Below are 18,841 nucleotides of genomic sequence, written 5' to 3'. Positions count from 1 at the left end.
AGATCATGATCTAACGGTTTGTGAGATCGAGCCCCACATCAGGCTCTGTGTTGACAGAGCCTGGAGCCTGTTTTGGATTCTGTGTCTCCCTCTCTCTCTGCCCCACCCCCACTCATTCTCTGTCTCTGTCTCTGTCTCTCTCTCTCTCAAAAATAAATAAACATTTAAAAATTTTTTTAAAAAATCAGAACCACCAGGGACAGCTCAATGGCTCAGTAGGTTAAGTGTCCGACTTCTGCTCAGGTCATGAGTTCGAGCCCCGCGTCGCGCTCTGTGCTGACCGCTCAGAGCCTGGAGCCTGTTTCTGATTCTGTGTCTCCCTCTCTCTCTGCCCCTCCCCTGCTCTCTCTCTCTCTCTCTCTCTCTCTCTCACTCACTCTCTCTCATTTTTTAAACATTAAAAAAAAATTTTTTTTTAATCAGAACCACCATATAAGACCATTCTCATTTCAGAAAAAAGATCACAAAAAAGGCCATCTTTTTCAAATTAAGTGGATTTAACTTTGTAGAAAACTCACCGTGTTGTCCTCTGCTTTTCCTATTCTGCCATGGCTGGGTAAAGGCTTCATCACGAACCTGTCAGCTTACCAGTCCGTGTAAAGCACCAGCCAGGATCCAGACTCAGGAGCTAGATGCCAGAACTCCTGGGTTCGGGTTCAGGTTCGGAGCAGCTGCTGTTGCATGGGATGGGGCTGGGGATCCCCGGGCCAGCTGGGGCAGAGACACAGCCTGGCTTTGCATCCAGAGCCCGCCTCTCACTAGTTGTAGGGTCCTGCAGAAGGCCCACGTGCCTCGGTCTCCCACCTAAAATGGCAGGGACCACCACACACACCCCACTCAGTGAGCAAACTGGCTCCCCACCGTTCCTTGCAGGTCTGTGTATGTTCAAATAAGTCCGGGGCCAGGAATGACCTTGGGGACGGGAAGCATCCAGGCCAGGGAGCAGAGACACAGTGGACGGGACTCCTGGCAGCGCAAGGTCGGGCTGACCCTACGGCTCCAGCAGCCCAGCGAAGTCTCCAGAAGTCATACCCGGCCCCGTTTCCCCTGCGCTGAAACCTGACTTAACAAAGGCCCTCAGCCGGCGCCTGGACAGAAGAGAGGAGTGTGGGTAGGGGTGGGGGGCTAAAACCCCTCCCCCCCCACACACACACTGACATTCTGTCCTCTGAGCAACAAAAGACCTCTGAACACTGACTCCGGTTCTTTGAGCATGCGTGCACTGCACACGAGGGCACGAACATGAATGTGTACACCTGCACGGGTGTGTGCAGATGTGTGTACACGCGTGTGCGTGCGTGCGGTCACGGGTGCAAGTGTGGCTGCGCATGCACAGGTGCTGGTATAGAAGTGTGTTTGTGGAGACCTGCATGAGCACAGAAGAACTTAAAAGTTGGTTCTGACCTGTCTCTCTCTCTTTCTCTCCCTTTCCACTCATTCTTCCCTTCCTTTTTCTCCCCTTCTCCCTTTGCTGGAATAAAAAAAAGAAAAGCCGCAGAGGGGACTAGAAGAGGGCCGAGGGACCTGGGGGTCACCCAGACCTGGGACCGAATCCCAGCTCCGCCATTTCCCATCCCAGGGACACCAAGCCTCAGTGTCCCATCACGGGATACGAGTGTTTGCCTGACACGTGAGCCACAGGCAGATTCGTGCATTCAGATGATGGGACCAAAGCGTCGCAGGCTCTGGGGTCAGGAGGCCGGGTTCGCAGCGCATTCTGTAGGTTTCTAGCAAGGTGACCTCGGGTGGTTTCTCACCCTCTCTGTGCCCAGTGTCATTGTCTCTAAGAGAGCTCAACTTACGCAGGGGCTGTGAGGGTTAAGTGAGCCGTGCGTGTATGGAATGCTGTCAGAACAGCGCTAGGCACGCAGTAGGAGCTTTATGACGGCAGTTCTTAAAATGTGTATCGAGAAGCATTTAGAGAAAGAGAGAAAACAAAAAAAAAACCACTTAGACTTTTTAGGAGGCACGCAACTGCTCTAAAATTGGATTGTGCTGATGATTGCACAACCCTGTAAATTTACTCAAAATCATTAAATCGTACACTTACCATGGTCGTTTTAGAGTGTATAAATTATACCTCAATAAAGCTGTTTTTTTAATAAAGCATTTAGAGCCAAGTTGCAGAATAATACATGCCGTATTGGTGCCATTTATAAAAAGTTTTAAACTCTATAAAACAATACTTCTTGAATATAAATATGCATAATAAAAATATCAAAGGCAGCCCCGGGCGGACCCACATCAGCTGCATAATTAAGCTTGCCCCTGGGGCGCTCATGGGACCCAGGAAGGGGAAGTTATATCTGTGATATTTTACAGTGTTGATATTTTTATTTATTTTACTTTTTATCTTATTTTGGAGAGAGAGAGCAGGCTGGGGAGAAGGGCAGAGGGAGAGAGAGAGGGAGAGAGAGAGAACGAGAGAGAGAGAGAGAGAGAGAGTGAGTCTCAAGCTGGCTGCCTGCTCAGTGCGGAACCAGACTGGGGGCTCCATCCCGCAACCCTGGGATCATGACCTGAGCTGAAACCAAGTGTCAACACTTTAATGGACTGAGCCACCCAGGTGGCCCTTATAGTTCACTTTAAGTTAAAAACCGTCTCAAAAAAAAAAAAAAAAAAAAAAAAGATGAAATGTTCATTTTGTTGAGGATGGTTTTGGGGTTCGTTATGTTAATCTCTACACTCTTATGTATTGAAATTCTAAATACTGAGGGTTGTATAAGTAATTAGGCTCCTGGGGAGGGGGGGTCAACACACTGAAGCATGCAGGAGGGGGGCAGGGCATGGAGCATCCCTTGGTCCTCTCTCCTCAACCAGGGAGGTCCTGTGGTTGCCTTGGCTGTCCTCAGTCCCCATGGGGGCAGCTGGGCCGAAGGGGCCCCTCAGCCTGTCCCCCAGGCTCCCAGACGCCCTGGGTGCTGGCAGACAGTTGGCAAAAGGGCCTCAGACAGCCTCCCTGATTTACCAGGCTCTCCACGTCTCCCTGCTGATGGATGACCTGTGCTTTTCCTCTCTCCTCTCTCTAAATGCTGCTGTCTCCAAGGCCGCCCGCCCAGAGTGGGAGGGCACGCAGGCAGGGAGGAGCTGGGCCGGCTGGCTGGCGGGGCCTCTGCTGGTCTTCCTGCCTCCTTCCGCTCAGCTGCCCTGCCTGGAACCCCAAGGTGTCGCCCACAGGCGAGGCCAGGGCCACCTATGTGCTCAGACCCCTCCCTTCAGCCACTGTGAACTCCACCAGCCGGGGTTCAGGCACAGTGCTAGGTGCCTGCCTACAAGGAGCTCCCTGACAATAAACAACAGGACCGGACCACAGAGGCTTTGGTAGAGGCTCTCTAGGAGAGCGTCTTGAGCCAAGATCTAAAAGGTGAGAATGAGCCCCCCATGAAGTGATTTGGTGCAAGGATATTTTGGAAGAGGAACTGGCTAGTGCAAATGCCCTGAGGCAAACCCACCTCAATGTCTTCGGGCCTGTTCAGCAGAGGATAGGATGAAGGAAACTAAATGGATTTCTCCTCGAGACTAAGTGCCCTCTGCCAAGGCCCTGTGGGAGGGGGTCAAGGTATAGTCACCATCGGGGCCACCAGAACCCAGGCAGGGCCAAGGGAAGAGCCTCAGGAAAACTCCACTGGCTTAATGGGTGGGCTTCGAGCCCTGAGCCCGAGGCTGGGCCTAAAGGGACCCCAGGTAGGGGTGCTTGGGTGGCTCAGTCGGTTAGGCATCCGCCTCTTGATTTCAGCTCAGGTCATGACCTCACACTTCATGGGATCGAGCCCTGTGTCAGGCTCAGCACTGGGAGCATAGAGCCTGCTTGGGATTCTCAGTCTCTTTCTCCGCCTCTCTCTCTAAATAAATAAATAAATAAATAAACTTAAGGAGAAGAAAAAAAAGCAAAGTAATATGAATGAATGAATGAATGACCCAGATGGCAGGAGAGGGGAGACCCATGCTCCCAGCCCCTCAGGCAAGGGGAAGTGCAGAGCCTCAAGCCCTGTCCCTGACTCAAAGTTACTCTATGACCTTGGACAGGTCAGGTTAACCTCTCAGGCCCTCAGGTTCCCTGTTAGTAAAGACGTGCCGTGCTTGTGGAAGTCCTACCTGCCCCCCAGCTTCAGAACCCTGGGAACATGATTGATTCCCAGGCCCCACTCTGGGCCTGCAGCCTGGGCTCCCTAAGGGTGGGTCCTGAGACTCTCCCAGAGGGTTCCAAGTCCCATCAATCAACACCCCACACCTCGAGGACCACAAAGATGGAGCCGGCCCCTCCAGCTCCTCAAGAAATTCGACACCGTTGGGAAGACCGACTCTTAAACCCAAATCACACGGTGTGTGATAAGCCCGGTAACATGTCACAGGCACGGCCACCAGGGGGTATCGTGGAAAGAACACCTGCGTCGGCTTCAGGGATGAACAACACCTGAGCAGGGCATTGAAGGCAGCATAGGAGCGTGCCGAGTGATCGGGGAAGGGTGAGGGCAGCGGGCAGAGGCACGGCAGCCCCGCCGATGGGTATGTTTGGGCGCCAGACCGTGCAGCGGGAGAGGCGCTGGGCGAGCCGGAAGAAGCACTTCATTGTCCCAGACTCTGGCTCTACATACATGTGCCATGAAGTGCTCCCCACCGTTGCCCAGAAGCAGGCGGAACTGGCGGGTCAGCAGCATCCAGGGGCAGTGTGACACTCAGCAGGGCATCAGGCCTCTACCCTCCACCCCTGTAGGGCCCCCCTGCACACCCCAAGCTCCAGCCGACTCAACCACAAACAGTTGTGCAAACAGCCACACTCTCCCACAGCGACGACGTTAGTGCAGACCGGGCCTCCTACGAAGACAAGCTTCTGCTTCCTTCACCCCCTTTGCTGAACTCTTTCTCAGCCTTGGGTTTCAGGGACCCAGCAGGTGGGGGCCGGGGAGGCGGGGCGGCCGCTGCCGACCCCACTCCCCCACTCAGACCCTGGGCTCTCTGGGTGAGCCCTAAGGCCTGCCCTACAGTAGTGCGGGCCCCAGGGCAGTTGTCCCACGAAAGGGGAGGATGGACCCAGAGCTGGGTAGATCCCATATGGAGGATGTGAAACAAACCTCCTTCTGACTCGACACCCCCCTAACACGTGCAAAGAGCTGGGTTATCTTCAGCTTAAATGTGTGTGGCAAATTTGGCCTGTCGATGGGTGTTGGGGAACAGCAGCTGTCCCAGCCCGGGGTGACAGGGCTGAACACTTAGGGGCTGGTGATGGTCAAGGGCATGGATTCTGGAGCCAAACCAGCCTGGGCTCGACTGTTGGTCCTGCCTCTTTTTAGCTGTGAGACCTTGGGCAGTTGACTTAACCTCATATGCTTAATGAGAAGTATTTTATTGTAGTAATTATATGTTTATTTCGATGTGCAGTAGAGAAATGTAACCAGCACATCAATTTCCGTCACAGACACTGTTGTGAGGACAAAGCACGGCTGAATATTTAAAGCACTTTTTAAGCAAATTGATTTTTTTAATGTTTATTTATTTATTTTGAGAGAGAGATCGTGTTCACAAGTATGGGAGGGGCAGAGAGAGAGAGGGCAGGGGGAGAAAGAGAATCCCAAGCAGGCTCCACGCTGTCATCCTAGAGCCTGACTCAGGGCTCAGTCCCACAGCCTGTGAGATCAGGACCTCAGCTGAAACCAAGAGTCGGACTCTTAACTGACTGAGCCACCCAGGTGCCCCGAAGCAAGTTGGTGTTTAAAGAAAAATGTAAACAACCCAGGCCCCAGCTGAGAAGCTGCCTCACAGGTGACAGAGCTTAGGGAACGCCAGTTTAGGGGACCGCTTGGCTCTGCGTGGGACTCCCACAGGGCGCCAAGGGTTTTCAAACTGTTCTTCAGACCCAGAGACCCCAGAAGGCTGGGACAGGTGGAGACGCATGGCCTGTCAGGTGACAGAGTAGTCAGGAGCAGCAGGGGAGCGTGGAGGATGCTACTGTGTCCTGTGAGGACAGGACCAGCGCCCCCGCCTCTGGTGTCTGATCCCTGGGCTGCACGTGTGATTTAGGAACTGACGTGGCCACAGGGCATGGCAGGGCCCAGGGTGTGGCCATGGGGGAGTGTGGCCGAAATGAAGCCACCGGGAAGGTGGTTGGCCGTCGAGGAGTCCGGGACTGGGCCCATTGTGTTGCCGGGCAAGGGCATCGGGAGCCATCAGAATGACGAGGGAGGGCAGTGTGTGTATCAGTGGAGGGTGGGATGCAGCCTGTTGGCAGGAGCCTCAGAAGGATTTGGGGGACTCCACTGCCAAGGGATGGAAGAGGGCGGTGAAATGGTTGGGGAGGCCCGGTCATCCGAAGTCTTGTTTACAGAAAAGCAAGAATCTTTGAGACACAGGGACAGGGCTGAGAGGGAAGCCAGCAGTGGGAGGGAGCCTGGGGCTAGGGAAGCTCAGAGATGCTTGAGCACCCAGGCCCCAGGCCGATGGGGACAGTCCCGCTGGGGAGTTAGGCGGTACTCAGTCAAGGCCTCAGGAGCCTCGGCCTCTGCCCAGAAGAGCCCCTTCCCCCCACCCCCTGCCCCGGAAGTCACAGTGCCCTCCTGTGGAGAGTCTTGCCTCGGTTGGTCCTGGTGCCAGCTCCAGGCTCCCACCGTCCGGCCATGGAGCCAGGATCAGGATTTGTCTCAGGGGATGGAGACACAGGCAGTGATGTTTTCAATAATTATAATTGGTTTATTGAGGTGTAATTGACATATATTCACCTAGGGGTACAATGTCATGATTTGCTATTTGTATATATTGTGAGATGATCACCACAGGAAATCTAGTTAACATATAGTTAGAATTTTTTTTCAAAAAGAGAAAGAATTTTTTTTCTTGTGATGAGAAGTTTTAAGATCTACTCTCTTAGCATCATTATTTTTTAATGGTGCCATTAAAAAAAAAGTTTACATTGTGGGCTTACTTTTTTCCTACCTTTTTTATTGTGGTAAAATATACGTAACATAAAGCCTACCATTTTCACCATTGTTAAGTGTATGATCAGTGGGTTAAGTATATATTCACAATGTTGTAACTATTTCTAGAACTGTTTTGTCTTCCCAAAGAGAAGCTCCATACTCATTAAATAATAACCCCCCGAGCCTCTGGTAAGTTCTATCTACTTTCTGTCTCTCTCAATTCACCTATTTCAGGCTTATTTTTTTTGGGGGGGGGGGGGCGGATTAGTAATGCATGTAGGTAGCAAAAACGCACAGAGCAGAAAAGTTGCCCTGCCCCCCAGTTCCCTTCCCAGATGAACTATTTTATCAATTTCTTTGCTCTTTCAGGGGTATCTTAGGCATATATGAAAATATACATGTGTTATATATTCTTTTATTTACATGCCGTTTATGCCTCTTTTTATTTAACCATACTTCTGAGATGTAAAGTTTTCTAGCACATCAGAATATCAATATAGCTCCCATATCAGTGTGCACACAGCTGCCCTGTCCTTCTTGATGGCTGTACATTATCCCACCATATGGGGGACTCATTCTGCATTTAACCTACCCTGCTATTGATGGAAACTGTTCAATTCTGGGGACACCTGCGTGGTTCAGTCAGTTAAGCATCTCTCTTTTTTTTAATTTTTAATATTTATTTAGTTTGAAGGAGAGAGAGACACAGCATGAGCTGGGGAGGGGCAGAGAGACAGGGAGACACAGAATCGGAAGCAGGCTCCAGGTTCCGAGCGGTCAGCACAGAGCCCGACGTGGGGGTGGAACTCAAGAGCCACGAGATCAGGACCTGAGCCGGACGGAGTCGGAGGCTTAACGGACGGAGCCACCCAGGCACCCCAAGCATCTGACTCTTGATCTCAGCTCAGGTCACCATCTCACCGTTCGAGCCCCATGTCGGGCTCTGCACAGACAGTGCTGAGCCTGCTTGGAGTCTCTCTCCCTCTCTGCCCCTCCCCGCCTCGTCCCACTCATTCTCTCTCTCTCTCTCTCAAAATGCATAAATAAACTTTTTAAACGTTAAAGAAAAAACTCTTCAATTTTCAATTTACTCCATTTATCTGTTGACAACACCCACCCACCCTTCATAGCAAAGGTTCGAGAGTAAAAGCCAGAAGAACAAATTAAATACAATGAGATGCCCTCTCTCACCAGTCAGACCAACAAAAACTCGAGTCTGGCAACACCGAGTGTTGATGCGGATGCGGGGGAAGCAGAACTCTCACACACAGCGGGTGGAAACGGAGATGGCCACTTTGCACTACTTGGTCAAGCCAGGGATATGTGTGTGCTTCTGCCCAGCAATTCCCTCTCCAGGAAACGGTAACGACACTGTCACAGGTGGGCCAGGAGACAAGAATAGCCACCATAACAGGTGTAGAGTGATAGCAAAGCATGGGATTCCACCTAAATGTCCAGCGATAGGAAAACAGAGAAACAAGTTGTGGTGTGTTCACAGAGTGGAATATTGCACTGTGATGAAAATTAAGTATAGGCAGCCACATGCATCGGCAGGACTAAATCTCACAAACAATGGCACGTGATAAAATCAATTGAATGAGGATACGTACCATGTGATACATTTATATGAAGTTTTTATTTTTTTTTTTTAATTTTTTTTTCAACATTTATTTATTTTTGGGACAGAGAGAGACAGAGCATGAACGGGGGAGGGGCAGAGAGAGAGGGAGACACAGAATCGGAAACAGGCTCCAGGCTCTGAGCCATCAGCCCAGAGCCTGACGCGGGGCTCGAACTCACGGACCGCGAGATCGTGACCTGGCTGAAGTCGGACGCTTAACCGACTGCGCCACCCAGGCGCCCCTAATGTTCATTTATTTTCGAGGGAGAGAGAGAGACAGAGTGAGGACAAGCAAGGGAAGGGCAGAGAGAGAGGGAGACACAGAATCCGAAGCAGGCTCCAGGCTCCGAGCTGTCAGCACAGAGCCCGACCCGGGGCTCGAGCTCACAGACCTTGAGATCATGACCTGAGCCGAAGTCCGACACTCAACCAACTGAGCCATCCGGGTGCCCCTATAATTTTTGTTTTGATTGTGCTAATTCTATTTTAGCTTCTTTGAGGAGCCTGTAATGTTTCGCGTGTAAGCTGGCTGGTAGTTCGGGCAGTCTTCACATTACCCTCCAGGCCTTTTTTGTACAACTGAAATATTTCATACATTTTAAAAGTAGAATGAGTTAAAATTGGAAGCCACCATTTGCACTGTTAATACCTTTTGGACTGCATCATTAATATAAAGCTGTTTGAGGGAACATTTGTGGCTGTTGACCTGGGTTTCAAAATTGCCAGTTAGGGCTCCTGCCCATCCTAACCCACTGTAATGCTGAGATAGCCACCCCCATCCTAAAGACATTCAGACAAGACCCAGGGCTCCAGCGACCCCCAGGCCTCAGGGGGCAGGGTGGTGAGGGCACCGCCTTGTCTTCAGGCTATACCCCTTTTCCTCCCGCAGGTCATTTCCGGAGCAACCCCTGAGGATTCAGCGTTATCCTTTGCTGGCATCTGATCTCCTCCCACAGGCAGCATGATCCCAGGCTAAGCCCCTCCTGGCAGGTGAGCTCTCACTAGGTCTGGTTGCCATCCGTCTGGCAGCACAGGCCACACCCTGCAGGGAGGGAACGTGTGAGTGCGAGTCCTGGCCCGGCCCCTTGTGACCTTGGACCAGGCCCTCCATTTCCACCAGCCTGTTTGCTCACATGGGACGCGAAGCGGGCGGGGGAGGGGCTCACAGATCTGTGGTCTGCACACCACTGCACAGGTGTCCCAGAAGGGGAAGATGATGACCGTCTCTGAGCCACTTAGCCCATCACGACAGCTCCAGGAGCGTTTGACGTCTGCAAAACAACGTCACCAGGTGTCAGCTTTTCCTCACGGTAGACCTAGTGCTAGTAAATGTACTGTGACCAGTGTCATGTGTTTATGAGAATGGGCATAATAAATTATCACGTCAAGTTCGCCCCTCGGCAGCCACAGGCTACAACCGCTAACACTTCTGGTGACTCGTTTCCTCGGACTTCTATCAGGCTTCCTGTGCCGAGGCCACTGTGTGGGGCAAGGAGGAAGCAGCGATGGGCCGGAGTGGATGGCTCCCACATCCCTTCCCGATCTGCCCTCCATCCCTGGAATCTAAAGAGAAGGGGGGCTTCATTCATCACCAGGCGCCCTGCAGAACGTAGCACGGGGCCTGTCACAGAGTGGGTGCTCAATAAATACTTAGTAAACAGTGGATTCTCAGGAGCCCCTGGAAGGCCTCTCCAACAACCAGCCACTGTGCTTAGAAGTCCTCCATCAGCCCCTCCTCTGGGTAAAAAATTCCTATGACTATAGAGAAGGTTCTTTTAGCACAACCTTCTCCTCCTCCAGTAATCAGAGGAGAGTGGAAATTGGGGGTACACGTTAGGCCAGGCCAAGGAGGGCCCTTCCTTCCAGGGCACGTGGATACCAGCCAGAGATGCCAACCAAGGACATGTGGCCGAGTGCCGAGTCACTTCCTCTAAAATGCCCATCGCCTGCTGGAAGGAAAGGCTTTAACTGGTCATTCTCAGCCAGGAAAGAAGCCCCAATGCCCAAAGTGGTGTGTGTGGGACTTTGCCAAAGCACTCTAGAAATTCCAACACCCACCCCCGCCTGGGTGTTGCACAGTGAACAGTGTGGAGGTAGCAAACCAGGTTGAGAATCACTGTATTAAACCTTAGCACCTTCTCACCCAGCGATTCCCACAAAAATAACTGTGGATAAAAATAATCCGGGGCGCTGGTTAAGATGCATCCTGAGTCTTCACGTACATGCGTATCTGAGTCAGGGGGTGTGAGATAGGGGCCTGGAATCTGCGTTATTAAGATGCATCCTGCCGGTACAGATGGCTGGGCCATCCTTCGAGGAACCCGCTTCTACTTCATCGCACAGGGGCCTTGGGGGGGAGAGGGGGTGCTCAGAAGCCTGTTGGGAGAAGCAGGTGGAGAGGAAGCGTGGGCCCAGGATTCCCGAGAGCTGTGACCAAGGGCAGACGGTCCCACTTAACTTTGCTAAGGGCCGGTCCAGCTGCCAGCATGGAAGGCAACATGATTGATGGGGCCTGGACATGTCCAGCCGCCTCAAGATCCCCATTCATGCCAGCCAGCAAGTACATTCACCTCCGCCTGCACTTCCCCCCATAGCCTCACCTGGTCCTGCAGCAGACAGGAAGAGGGCGGCCAACTGCGTTTCACTGGTAGAGAAACTGAGGCAGGCACAGGGCATAGGGAGATGGTTTGCACCAGGAAGGCAGGGGCAAGAGAATTACGACGGACTGAGTGCCTGTGGCGTGCCATCCATCCCCATCAGCATTTCTCACACACTTGTTCGTGGCCTCCCCCACTCCACCACTGAGGGGCCTAAGTTAAGCAACTTGACCAAAGTCAGACACAGTTAGGGGCCAGGAGACACTGGCTTTTGAGTCCAAATTTGCCTGACTCCCCAGCCCAAACTCTTTGTAGAAAAATGGTCACCTGCCCGGATAACACCAATTCTGTCCCTCCAGGGGGACCCTGCCCCTTCTCGGTGGGGCTCATAGCTGGATGAACTCAGACCGTGGAGTGGCTCTCCACTCTGCCACCTGCCAGAGGTTGGTCCCACACACTCCTCCCCTTTCTCCAGCGGGCATCCCGGGGTTCCCCAACTCAGTGCTTTGGAGGCTGGGCCTTCCACCCCACTTCTTCCAGACCCTCCAAGAGCCAGCACCTGCAGGGCCAAAAGCTGTGAGCTGCTCCTCCAAAAAGCCAGACCCCACAGAAGGTCAAGAGGCCAAAGGGAGAGGTCAGCCCCCTTCTGTCCCCACTCCCAGTGAACACAGGGGTACACCTTTGATGTCAAAAGGGCACAGGGTCAGGGGTCAGGATATCCACTCTCATTCCCAGACCCTTGACTTCCTGAAGCCTCAGTTTCCCCAGATGTAAACCGATGACAATACTCTCTTGCTCCTCAAGTGAAGGACTTATGAAATGATGGCTCAGTGTCTGTACTTTAATACCCGTATCATTACATAATCACTTTGTGATGCAGCTACCTCTGGCATAGAAGTCACTCTGTGCCTATTTAAGAACTAATCCCCTTAAGCATTCCCAGAAATGAGAAACCCACTGTGTTAGGCTTCCAGGCTTTCCTGGCCTTCCCTTGGCCTCTGATTCTTGGAAGGTTGATTTTTTTCTCCTACCGGGTTCCCAGATCGTCCTTAGGGAGCCCCCAGGCTGGTTCATTCCTATTGTAACCACTGAGGCTTGGCCGCCTCTCCCCGCCCCCGCCCCCCTAACTCTGGGAAACGAGGTTTTACCTGTGTTTCCAGCTCTGCTCGGACCCTTCAAGCTTCACAGGGGTGGAGAGGAAGAGGCAGAGGAGGGGGTGCGTGGAAGCTTCAGAAAAGTCAGAACACCTGGGTTCTACTCCCAGCTCTGCTACAAGCCAGCAGTCACTGTGGGTAAGTCATCGTGCCTGAGCTTTAATCTCCTCGCCTGAACATGGTAACAGTATGCCCTGTCTACACCATGGGGTAATGTAAGGGATCAAAGCGATGGCAGCTGGAAACGGTCTTGATATAGTCATGCCGACTATCACCACCCAGTGCAGAACTTACAAAACAGCGTATGGTTCTCCATCATTTCTCACCAGTGAGTCTTGTCTCTCAAGGGAAGGGAGAAGAGAAAGCCAACCCTGTCGAGCACCTCTGATCTGTCATGTTCTATGCTGGAAGGGGCCTCCCCATAATGCTGTGAGGTTGGAATTAGCCCCATTTCCCAGATGAGGAAACTGAGGGTCAAAAAGATCAGATGATCCGTCAGGATGTAGCAGCTGGATGTGATGAGAAAGAGCCTCCTCTCTCTTCTCTCTGTTCCCCCCCACCTCTTTCAGTGGGTTATGGTGGAGGGAGGGACACAGGCTTGGGGCTGTCCTCATTCAGACTCATGGAGGGGATCCAGCCAAGAAGATAAGCATTTCTGATATGTCAGAAGCCAGGCAGTAAACAGGATTCTGTCCAGGCCCAGGGCTCTCTGGAGACACACCTGTATAAGCAGCAGCCATTCCCAACAGAGCTCTGTTCCCGGAAAGCTCTGGGCTGGGCTGCCGAGATTTGTTTAGTTATCTGACCATGTGGGAGGCTTGAGCAGGTGGGCAGGTGTCTTCTGCCCAGGCCATGTCTGCCCTCCCCCCTCGGGACCAGTCTGTGGTCAAGGTTCTCACCCATCCTATCCCCATGGGGAGAGCAGGGCGAGTTCCTCAAACTGCTCACTAACCAAGTGAGGGACTGACTCCGGGTTACGGAGAGTGTGTGCTTGTATGTGACCCGAGAGGAATTGTGAACAGCAATGACCTTGGGCCACCGAGGATGTACATGCCCTACCAGCGTGTGAGCAACACACGTTGCTCACACACATTCCTAGGAGCGTGGCTGTGTGTCCTGTGTGGAGGGGGATGCCCCGAGTCCCCTGATCACTTCTATGGGTGTGTCTGTGTGTGTCCTGTTAGGCAGGTGTGTATCGGGGGGTGAACGGCACCCGCAACCAACTCTGTATGGGTACATAACGTTTGCGGATGTGTCCTGCAGGTGTGAGCCAGCGGACGCTTCTGCCAAGCGTCTGCACACGCTTCTGTGTGCTTAGAGTGACTTGGCACCCCCGCGTGTGTCCTGTGGGAGGGAACGGAACCCCACAAGGGCTGGGACAAGCGGGAACGTGCGAGTGTGCGTCCTGCGGCTCCCTGCTCAGCCTCCCGGCGGTCCTGCCCGTGTGCGCGAGTGGAAGGCGCCCGGGGCCCGCGGGTGTGCGCGCGCCGGTGCCAGTGCGAGTGAGTGCGGCGCCGTTCGCTCGCTCCGCTCCGCGCCCGCCCGCGCAGCCCGCACACTCACACTGCTTGGTTGCTGCCGGGTGACGCGGGCTGGGCCCGCCCCCCGCCTGCCGGCCCCTGGCACTCACTCGCCGGCCGCCGCCGAGCAGGCAGCAGCCGCGTCAGGGCCGTCCGGGGGGCGCCGCCGGCGATGCCCGCAGCCCTCGCCGCGCCCCACCGGGCCTGCTGAGCCGCCTCCCCCACCCCACCCCGGGCCGGGGCCGCGCCGGGCCGGGCCGGGCCGCGCCCGGGCGGGGCCGCGCTGCCTGCATGACCCTCCGGCGGCGCGGGGAGAAGGCGACCATCAGCATCCAGGAGCATATGGCCATCGACGTGTGCCCCGGCCCCATCCGGCCCATCAAGCAGATCTCCGACTACTTCCCCCGCTTCCCGCGGGGCCTGCCCCCGGACGCCGGGCCCCGCGCCGCTGCGCCCCCGGACGCCCCCGCGCGCCCCACCGCGGCCAGCGCGGGCCGCCGCAGCCCCTCCGACGGCGTCCGCGACGACGACGAGGATGTCGACCAGCTCTTCGGAGCCTACGGCGCCAGCCCGGGCCCTAGCCCCGGCCCCAGCCCGGCTCGGCCGCCCGCCAAGCCGCCCGAGGACGAGCCGGACGCCGACGGCTACGAATCCGACGACTGCAGTAAGTTTCCAACTCGCCGACTTCCCGCCCCCTCCCCCGGCCCGGCCTCTCGCTCGCTCCCCGACCTCGCGGGTGCCCCGGCCCCCTGCGGTCTCCCCTTTCGCCGGCATCCACCCCCGCCGGTGGCGGCCCCTCGCCCGCTCCTTGCGCTCTCCGCGCGCCCTACAGAGGCAGCCCCGAACCCCTCCCTGACCCGCACTGGAGAGGTGGGAAGTTTAGGGGCGCCCCCTGGGGGTGTCCCATTTCCGGGGGCCCGGTTCTCGGAGCCCGCGCCGCGCCCCCTCTCGGCCCGCTGGCGGGGAGCTCCGGCGCGGGCGGTGGCTTTTGTTCCGGGGAAGGGCGGAGCTGCGCCCCGGGGAGACACCAGTTGCTGCCTGCCGCGCGGTCCTCCCCGCTTGGGAACCCGTTGCGGGGCCGGCCCCGCAGCCGAGGGGCCGGGCTGGGGCGGGAGGTGGAGGGGCCCGGGGCCGGGCCGGCCTCCCGAGTGGGCCCGGCGGCCCGCAGAGCGCGGCGGCTTCGCTGGCGCCCGGGCCGAGCACCAAAGGACCGCGGGGCCGCTTGTCCTTTGGAAAAACCTTGGCGGTTCTTCCTCCTGTGTCCGTGGACCCCGCCGCGGAGCTCTCCCGGGCCGCCGACCTTCGCCCACCTGTTACGCCCGCTTTCCACCGCCAGGAAGGGTCACCCAGCACGCGCCTCCTCCTCCCGGGGCTGAGCCTCGAGCCCCAGGGAGTGGGCAAGCGCGGGGGTCCCCGGGCCGAGGCCCGGCCGGCGGGAGCTCCTCGCCTTTCCCGTCTCTGAGGGTGCCTGCCGCGCCCGACCCGGGACCTTAGGGGAAACCGAGGTGGAAGAGGTCGCCGCCTGGTTCGGAAGGGGTTGGCATGAGACCCCTTCCGGGGGTCTGGGGGGCAGCGCTGCTCGCTAGGGTCCCCAGCCGAGCTGTAGCCCCAGTCCCGTCACTGTGAGACCTGCCACACCAGCCCTGCCAGGGATGTGGACCTTTCCACGCAGGGGTCGCTCGCAGGCTTCGCCAAGGCCCGCTCAGCTGAGTCCCCCCACAACTGCGTGCTGCACCGGTGAAGGTGGCTGCGCCAGGTTTGGTGCTCACAAGGGCCTAGGGCCGGCGGCCTGGAGTTTCCCCAAGCATAAAATGTGCCTCTGGAAGCTGAATGCGGAGGTCATCAGCACCACTGGGGGAGGTGGCCCACCGCTCATTGTCCTACCTAGGGAGGCCCTGGAGGAGAGAGCTGGAGGAGGCCCCACCTCCATCCTCCAAGGGGAGGAAAGTGCTAGGTACTTTCAGTGGGCCTGGACCACAGCACTCTGGTCGGAACCTGGTGTATTGAGGCCTTGCTGTGGGGCATGGACGTGGGAAGCAGTCCTCTCCCCCCCCTTCCCTGCCAGCTTGGGGAAATTGGGTCGTGGGAGTTGATTGTCCTCAGGGCTGTGCCCTGGATCTTCCCCACCCTCAGCTCCTGGCACCCTGGGCAAATCGCAACCCCTTACTTGCCATGCATCTGGGAAGGACCTAACTGGGACCCAAGTCACCCCTTTGGGTGTGATGAATCCAAAGCCACCTCCAGAAGAAGGGTTAGGGAACCTGTTGCCCTTCCAACATCTTTCCTGCTGTGCCAAGGGAGTGAGCTGGCAGGGCAGGGCTTCCCCGTGAACTTCAGGGAACCCTCCTGGTGCCACCAAGGGCCCTCTGGATGACACACTGTGATGAGGTGAGAAATCTTGTCATTTCTTTGGGCTCTCCCTAAGCCCCCAGGCAAGGTGGCCCAAAAGTCCCAAACTCAGGCCAGCTGCCTCATCTCCAGTCCATCAACTCAGCAGCCTGTCACTGAGCACTGTCCCAGCAGCAGAGAGTGGGGCAAAGGGAAACAGGACAGGGAGCTCACGTGTCCCAGCAGGGGACAGACTCAGTTGAGGTGGGCAATGCGAGGCCATCCTGGACACAGCCTTGCCAGCCTGAACTGTGGGCTGGCCACACCCATGACACCAGGCAGTCTGTTGAAAAGAGCTAAGGAGGAGGGCATATGGCTGAGCCACGGCCAGCTTGGGCCCTCTTGTCCCCTTCCAGAAGCAGCCCACCCCAGACTTGGATCCCATCAGTGGCCAAGCAAACATCCTAGGCATGGGAACACAGAAAACTCGGCTCCTTCCTGTGGTGGGACCAGGCTGGGGGTGGAATCGCTCTTCAGCAGATACCCCAGGCCGAGGCCCCCTCTCAGCCCTACCAGCCAGATCCCTAGAATAAGCCTAAGTGATTCAAGCCAGATGGTTCATTAGGGCTTTAGCCAGGGTTATGCTATTTGCTGCCCTAATTATTGGATTATCTCTGTTCTAACAAAAAGAAATTAGGGCGGTTGCTCTGTTGTCCAAGGCTGGGAATGAAGTGCTGTGTATTTATTCAGCCTTTCCCCCTCTTCTCTTTAAAGCTCATCCTTTATTAAGGCACCTCCAGGCACAAGCACAAAATTCGCATGTTCCAAACTGATCTAATAGGGGGCGATGGTGGGGAGAAAACGCAGTGAACGTTGGAGTTAGAAGCGCCCTTCCTCCCACGGGTCCACGGTGTGGCCTGGCCAAGCTGGGCTGGGCTGCCTGCTGCCCTGGAGAAGGGCCCCGGGCCCCACCCTCTGCATGTGCTTCTCCCCTGCTGATGCCCTCCCCACCCACTCTCCACCTGGGAGACCCAGGCCCTTCTTCAAAACTATAAAGACTAGAATATCCAGGTTGTAAGTAACAGCAAACTCAAAGTGCCTTAAACAGGACAGTTGAGATCGTGGGACCCGCAGGTTGGTTTACACAGTGTCTCATCAGCAACCTCGGAGGTGATGGTTCTGCCCCCCTTTCCACTCGGCCATGCTCTTCTCTTCGTAGGCTGACCTCCCTCCCGGTGCAAGGCGGCCGCTTCAGGTCCAGGTGTCACATGTAACAAGAAGATCCTAAATTTGACAAGGGCGAGTTTCCTTGCCCGTATCTCGGTTCGAGGGTGAGGACAGCTCTCCCAGAGTCCCCAGGAGACCTGTCCTTCTGTCTCATTGGCCAGAATTGCATCACATGCCCATGCTCACACCTGCCCCTGCATGATTCGCCCTGGTCTGGGTCAGGAGCGATGCCCCTGGAGGCCTGGAGCGAGGATGGAGTGGAGGAATCGCTGTCCCGAAGGCCCTCAGCTGGCAGCGTTTCCTGGTCCCTGCTGGCTGTGACTCCCCTTCCTTTGAGCCCAGTCATGTCCTGCTCACACCATATTTCTATGGATTCGACGTTACGAGACCAACTGTACGGCCGGCACTGTGCTGAGATTCACGAATGCCCGAGACACAATCTCTGACATGAGGGATTTCACGGAAACCGAGATGCACAAGTAGCCCAGCAGTGACAACAGGGAGGCAGGAACCCGAACGAGAAGCGCTAGCATGCACAGAGTTTACCCACAGAGAAGGCTCTGCTCTGAGGCTGGGAGAAGGGAAGAAGCAGGCTGGCAGAGTGGAAGGAGAAAAGAGAGGTGCTCCTGGCAGAGGGAGTGCCGTGTGCACAGGTAGAGAGGCGTAGGAAACACAGCCCGGCACAGGTGCCCGTCAAGTGGCTCAGGACAAGGTGGTCATATCACAGAGGGCCTTCAGTGCTACGCCAAGGAGGTTAAACTGAGTCTAGGAGGCAGTGGTGAACCTTTGAATAATTTAAAGCAGGAGAATGATTAGACTTATAAAGGTCCTAAAGTTCTAATCCTCTGCCCCAGAGCTGCTGGGAAACAGAGACTATGGCTCGTTCTTCTTTGTACCTTCCTGAAGTTCTTGGCTCAGTGCCTCAGTTTTCCCAACTAGGAAATGCTTTCAACTCGGGCTTGACCATTTTTCTGTGGTTCTTGCAATAGTTTTTTTTTTTTTTTCATTTTAATTTATTTATTTTTGAGAGACAGAGTGCATGCAGGGAAGGGGCAGAGAGAGAGAGAGGAGACAGATCCAAAGTAGGCTCCAGGCTCTGAGCTGTCAGCACAGAGCCTGACATGGGGCTCTAACCCACAAACCGTGAAATCATGACCTGAGCCAAAGTCAGACGCTCAACCGACTGAGCCACCCAGGTGCCCCTTGCCATAGTTTTTTAAAACGATTTGAGAGGCTGACATTTTTCTTCAAAAAGAAAAAAAAAAAAAAGAACAACCAGGGCAGATTTCCTATCCCCAAGGGTGTACGGGTGAGGAAAGTCCAGGTGCAAACCAAGGTCAAAATGATGCTGTCAGTCTCCATCAGCAGAGCAAAGGGATGTTTGGCCTTAGAGGAACTGGCAGGGGCTTGAGCCTGATTTTCTCTGAATTAGCCCCATTAAAGCTCTATAATTATCGACAGGCGGGTGACAACTCTCAAGGGC

General features: G+C 55.3%; 2 protein-coding genes across 3 annotated transcripts in view; both read left to right on the top strand.

Moving 5' to 3' along the window:
- RPH3AL (rabphilin 3A like (without C2 domains)) overlaps positions 1–10,006 on the top strand; it is a 171,041-nt gene extending 161,035 nt beyond the window's left edge. The window contains 2 exon segments of the mRNA XM_047833262.1: positions 9,422–9,522; positions 9,728–10,006. Of these exon segments, the coding sequence (XP_047689218.1) occupies positions 9,422–9,475 (54 nt within the window). The 3' untranslated portion in view covers positions 9,476–9,522; positions 9,728–10,006.
- A 4,063-nt stretch (positions 10,007–14,069) lies between these two features.
- The window catches only part of DOC2B (double C2 domain beta), a 32,946-nt gene continuing 28,174 nt past the window's right edge, over positions 14,070–18,841 (top strand). For both annotated transcript variants that reach the window (XR_007146953.1, XM_047833261.1), the window contains exon 1: positions 14,070–14,467. Coding sequence is in view for 1 of the 2 variants with exons in the window: in XM_047833261.1 (XP_047689217.1) it covers positions 14,095–14,467 (373 nt within the window). In the remaining variant the exon portion in view is untranslated. The remainder of the gene's footprint in view (positions 14,468–18,841) is intronic.

Source organism: Prionailurus viverrinus, chromosome E1, assembly GCF_022837055.1.
Source record: "Prionailurus viverrinus isolate Anna chromosome E1, UM_Priviv_1.0, whole genome shotgun sequence".
NCBI classification, from domain to species: Eukaryota; Metazoa; Chordata; class Mammalia; order Carnivora; family Felidae; genus Prionailurus; species Prionailurus viverrinus.
The sequence above is the reverse complement of the archived record's forward strand: the minus strand, read 5'-3'. Positions and strand labels throughout refer to the sequence as shown.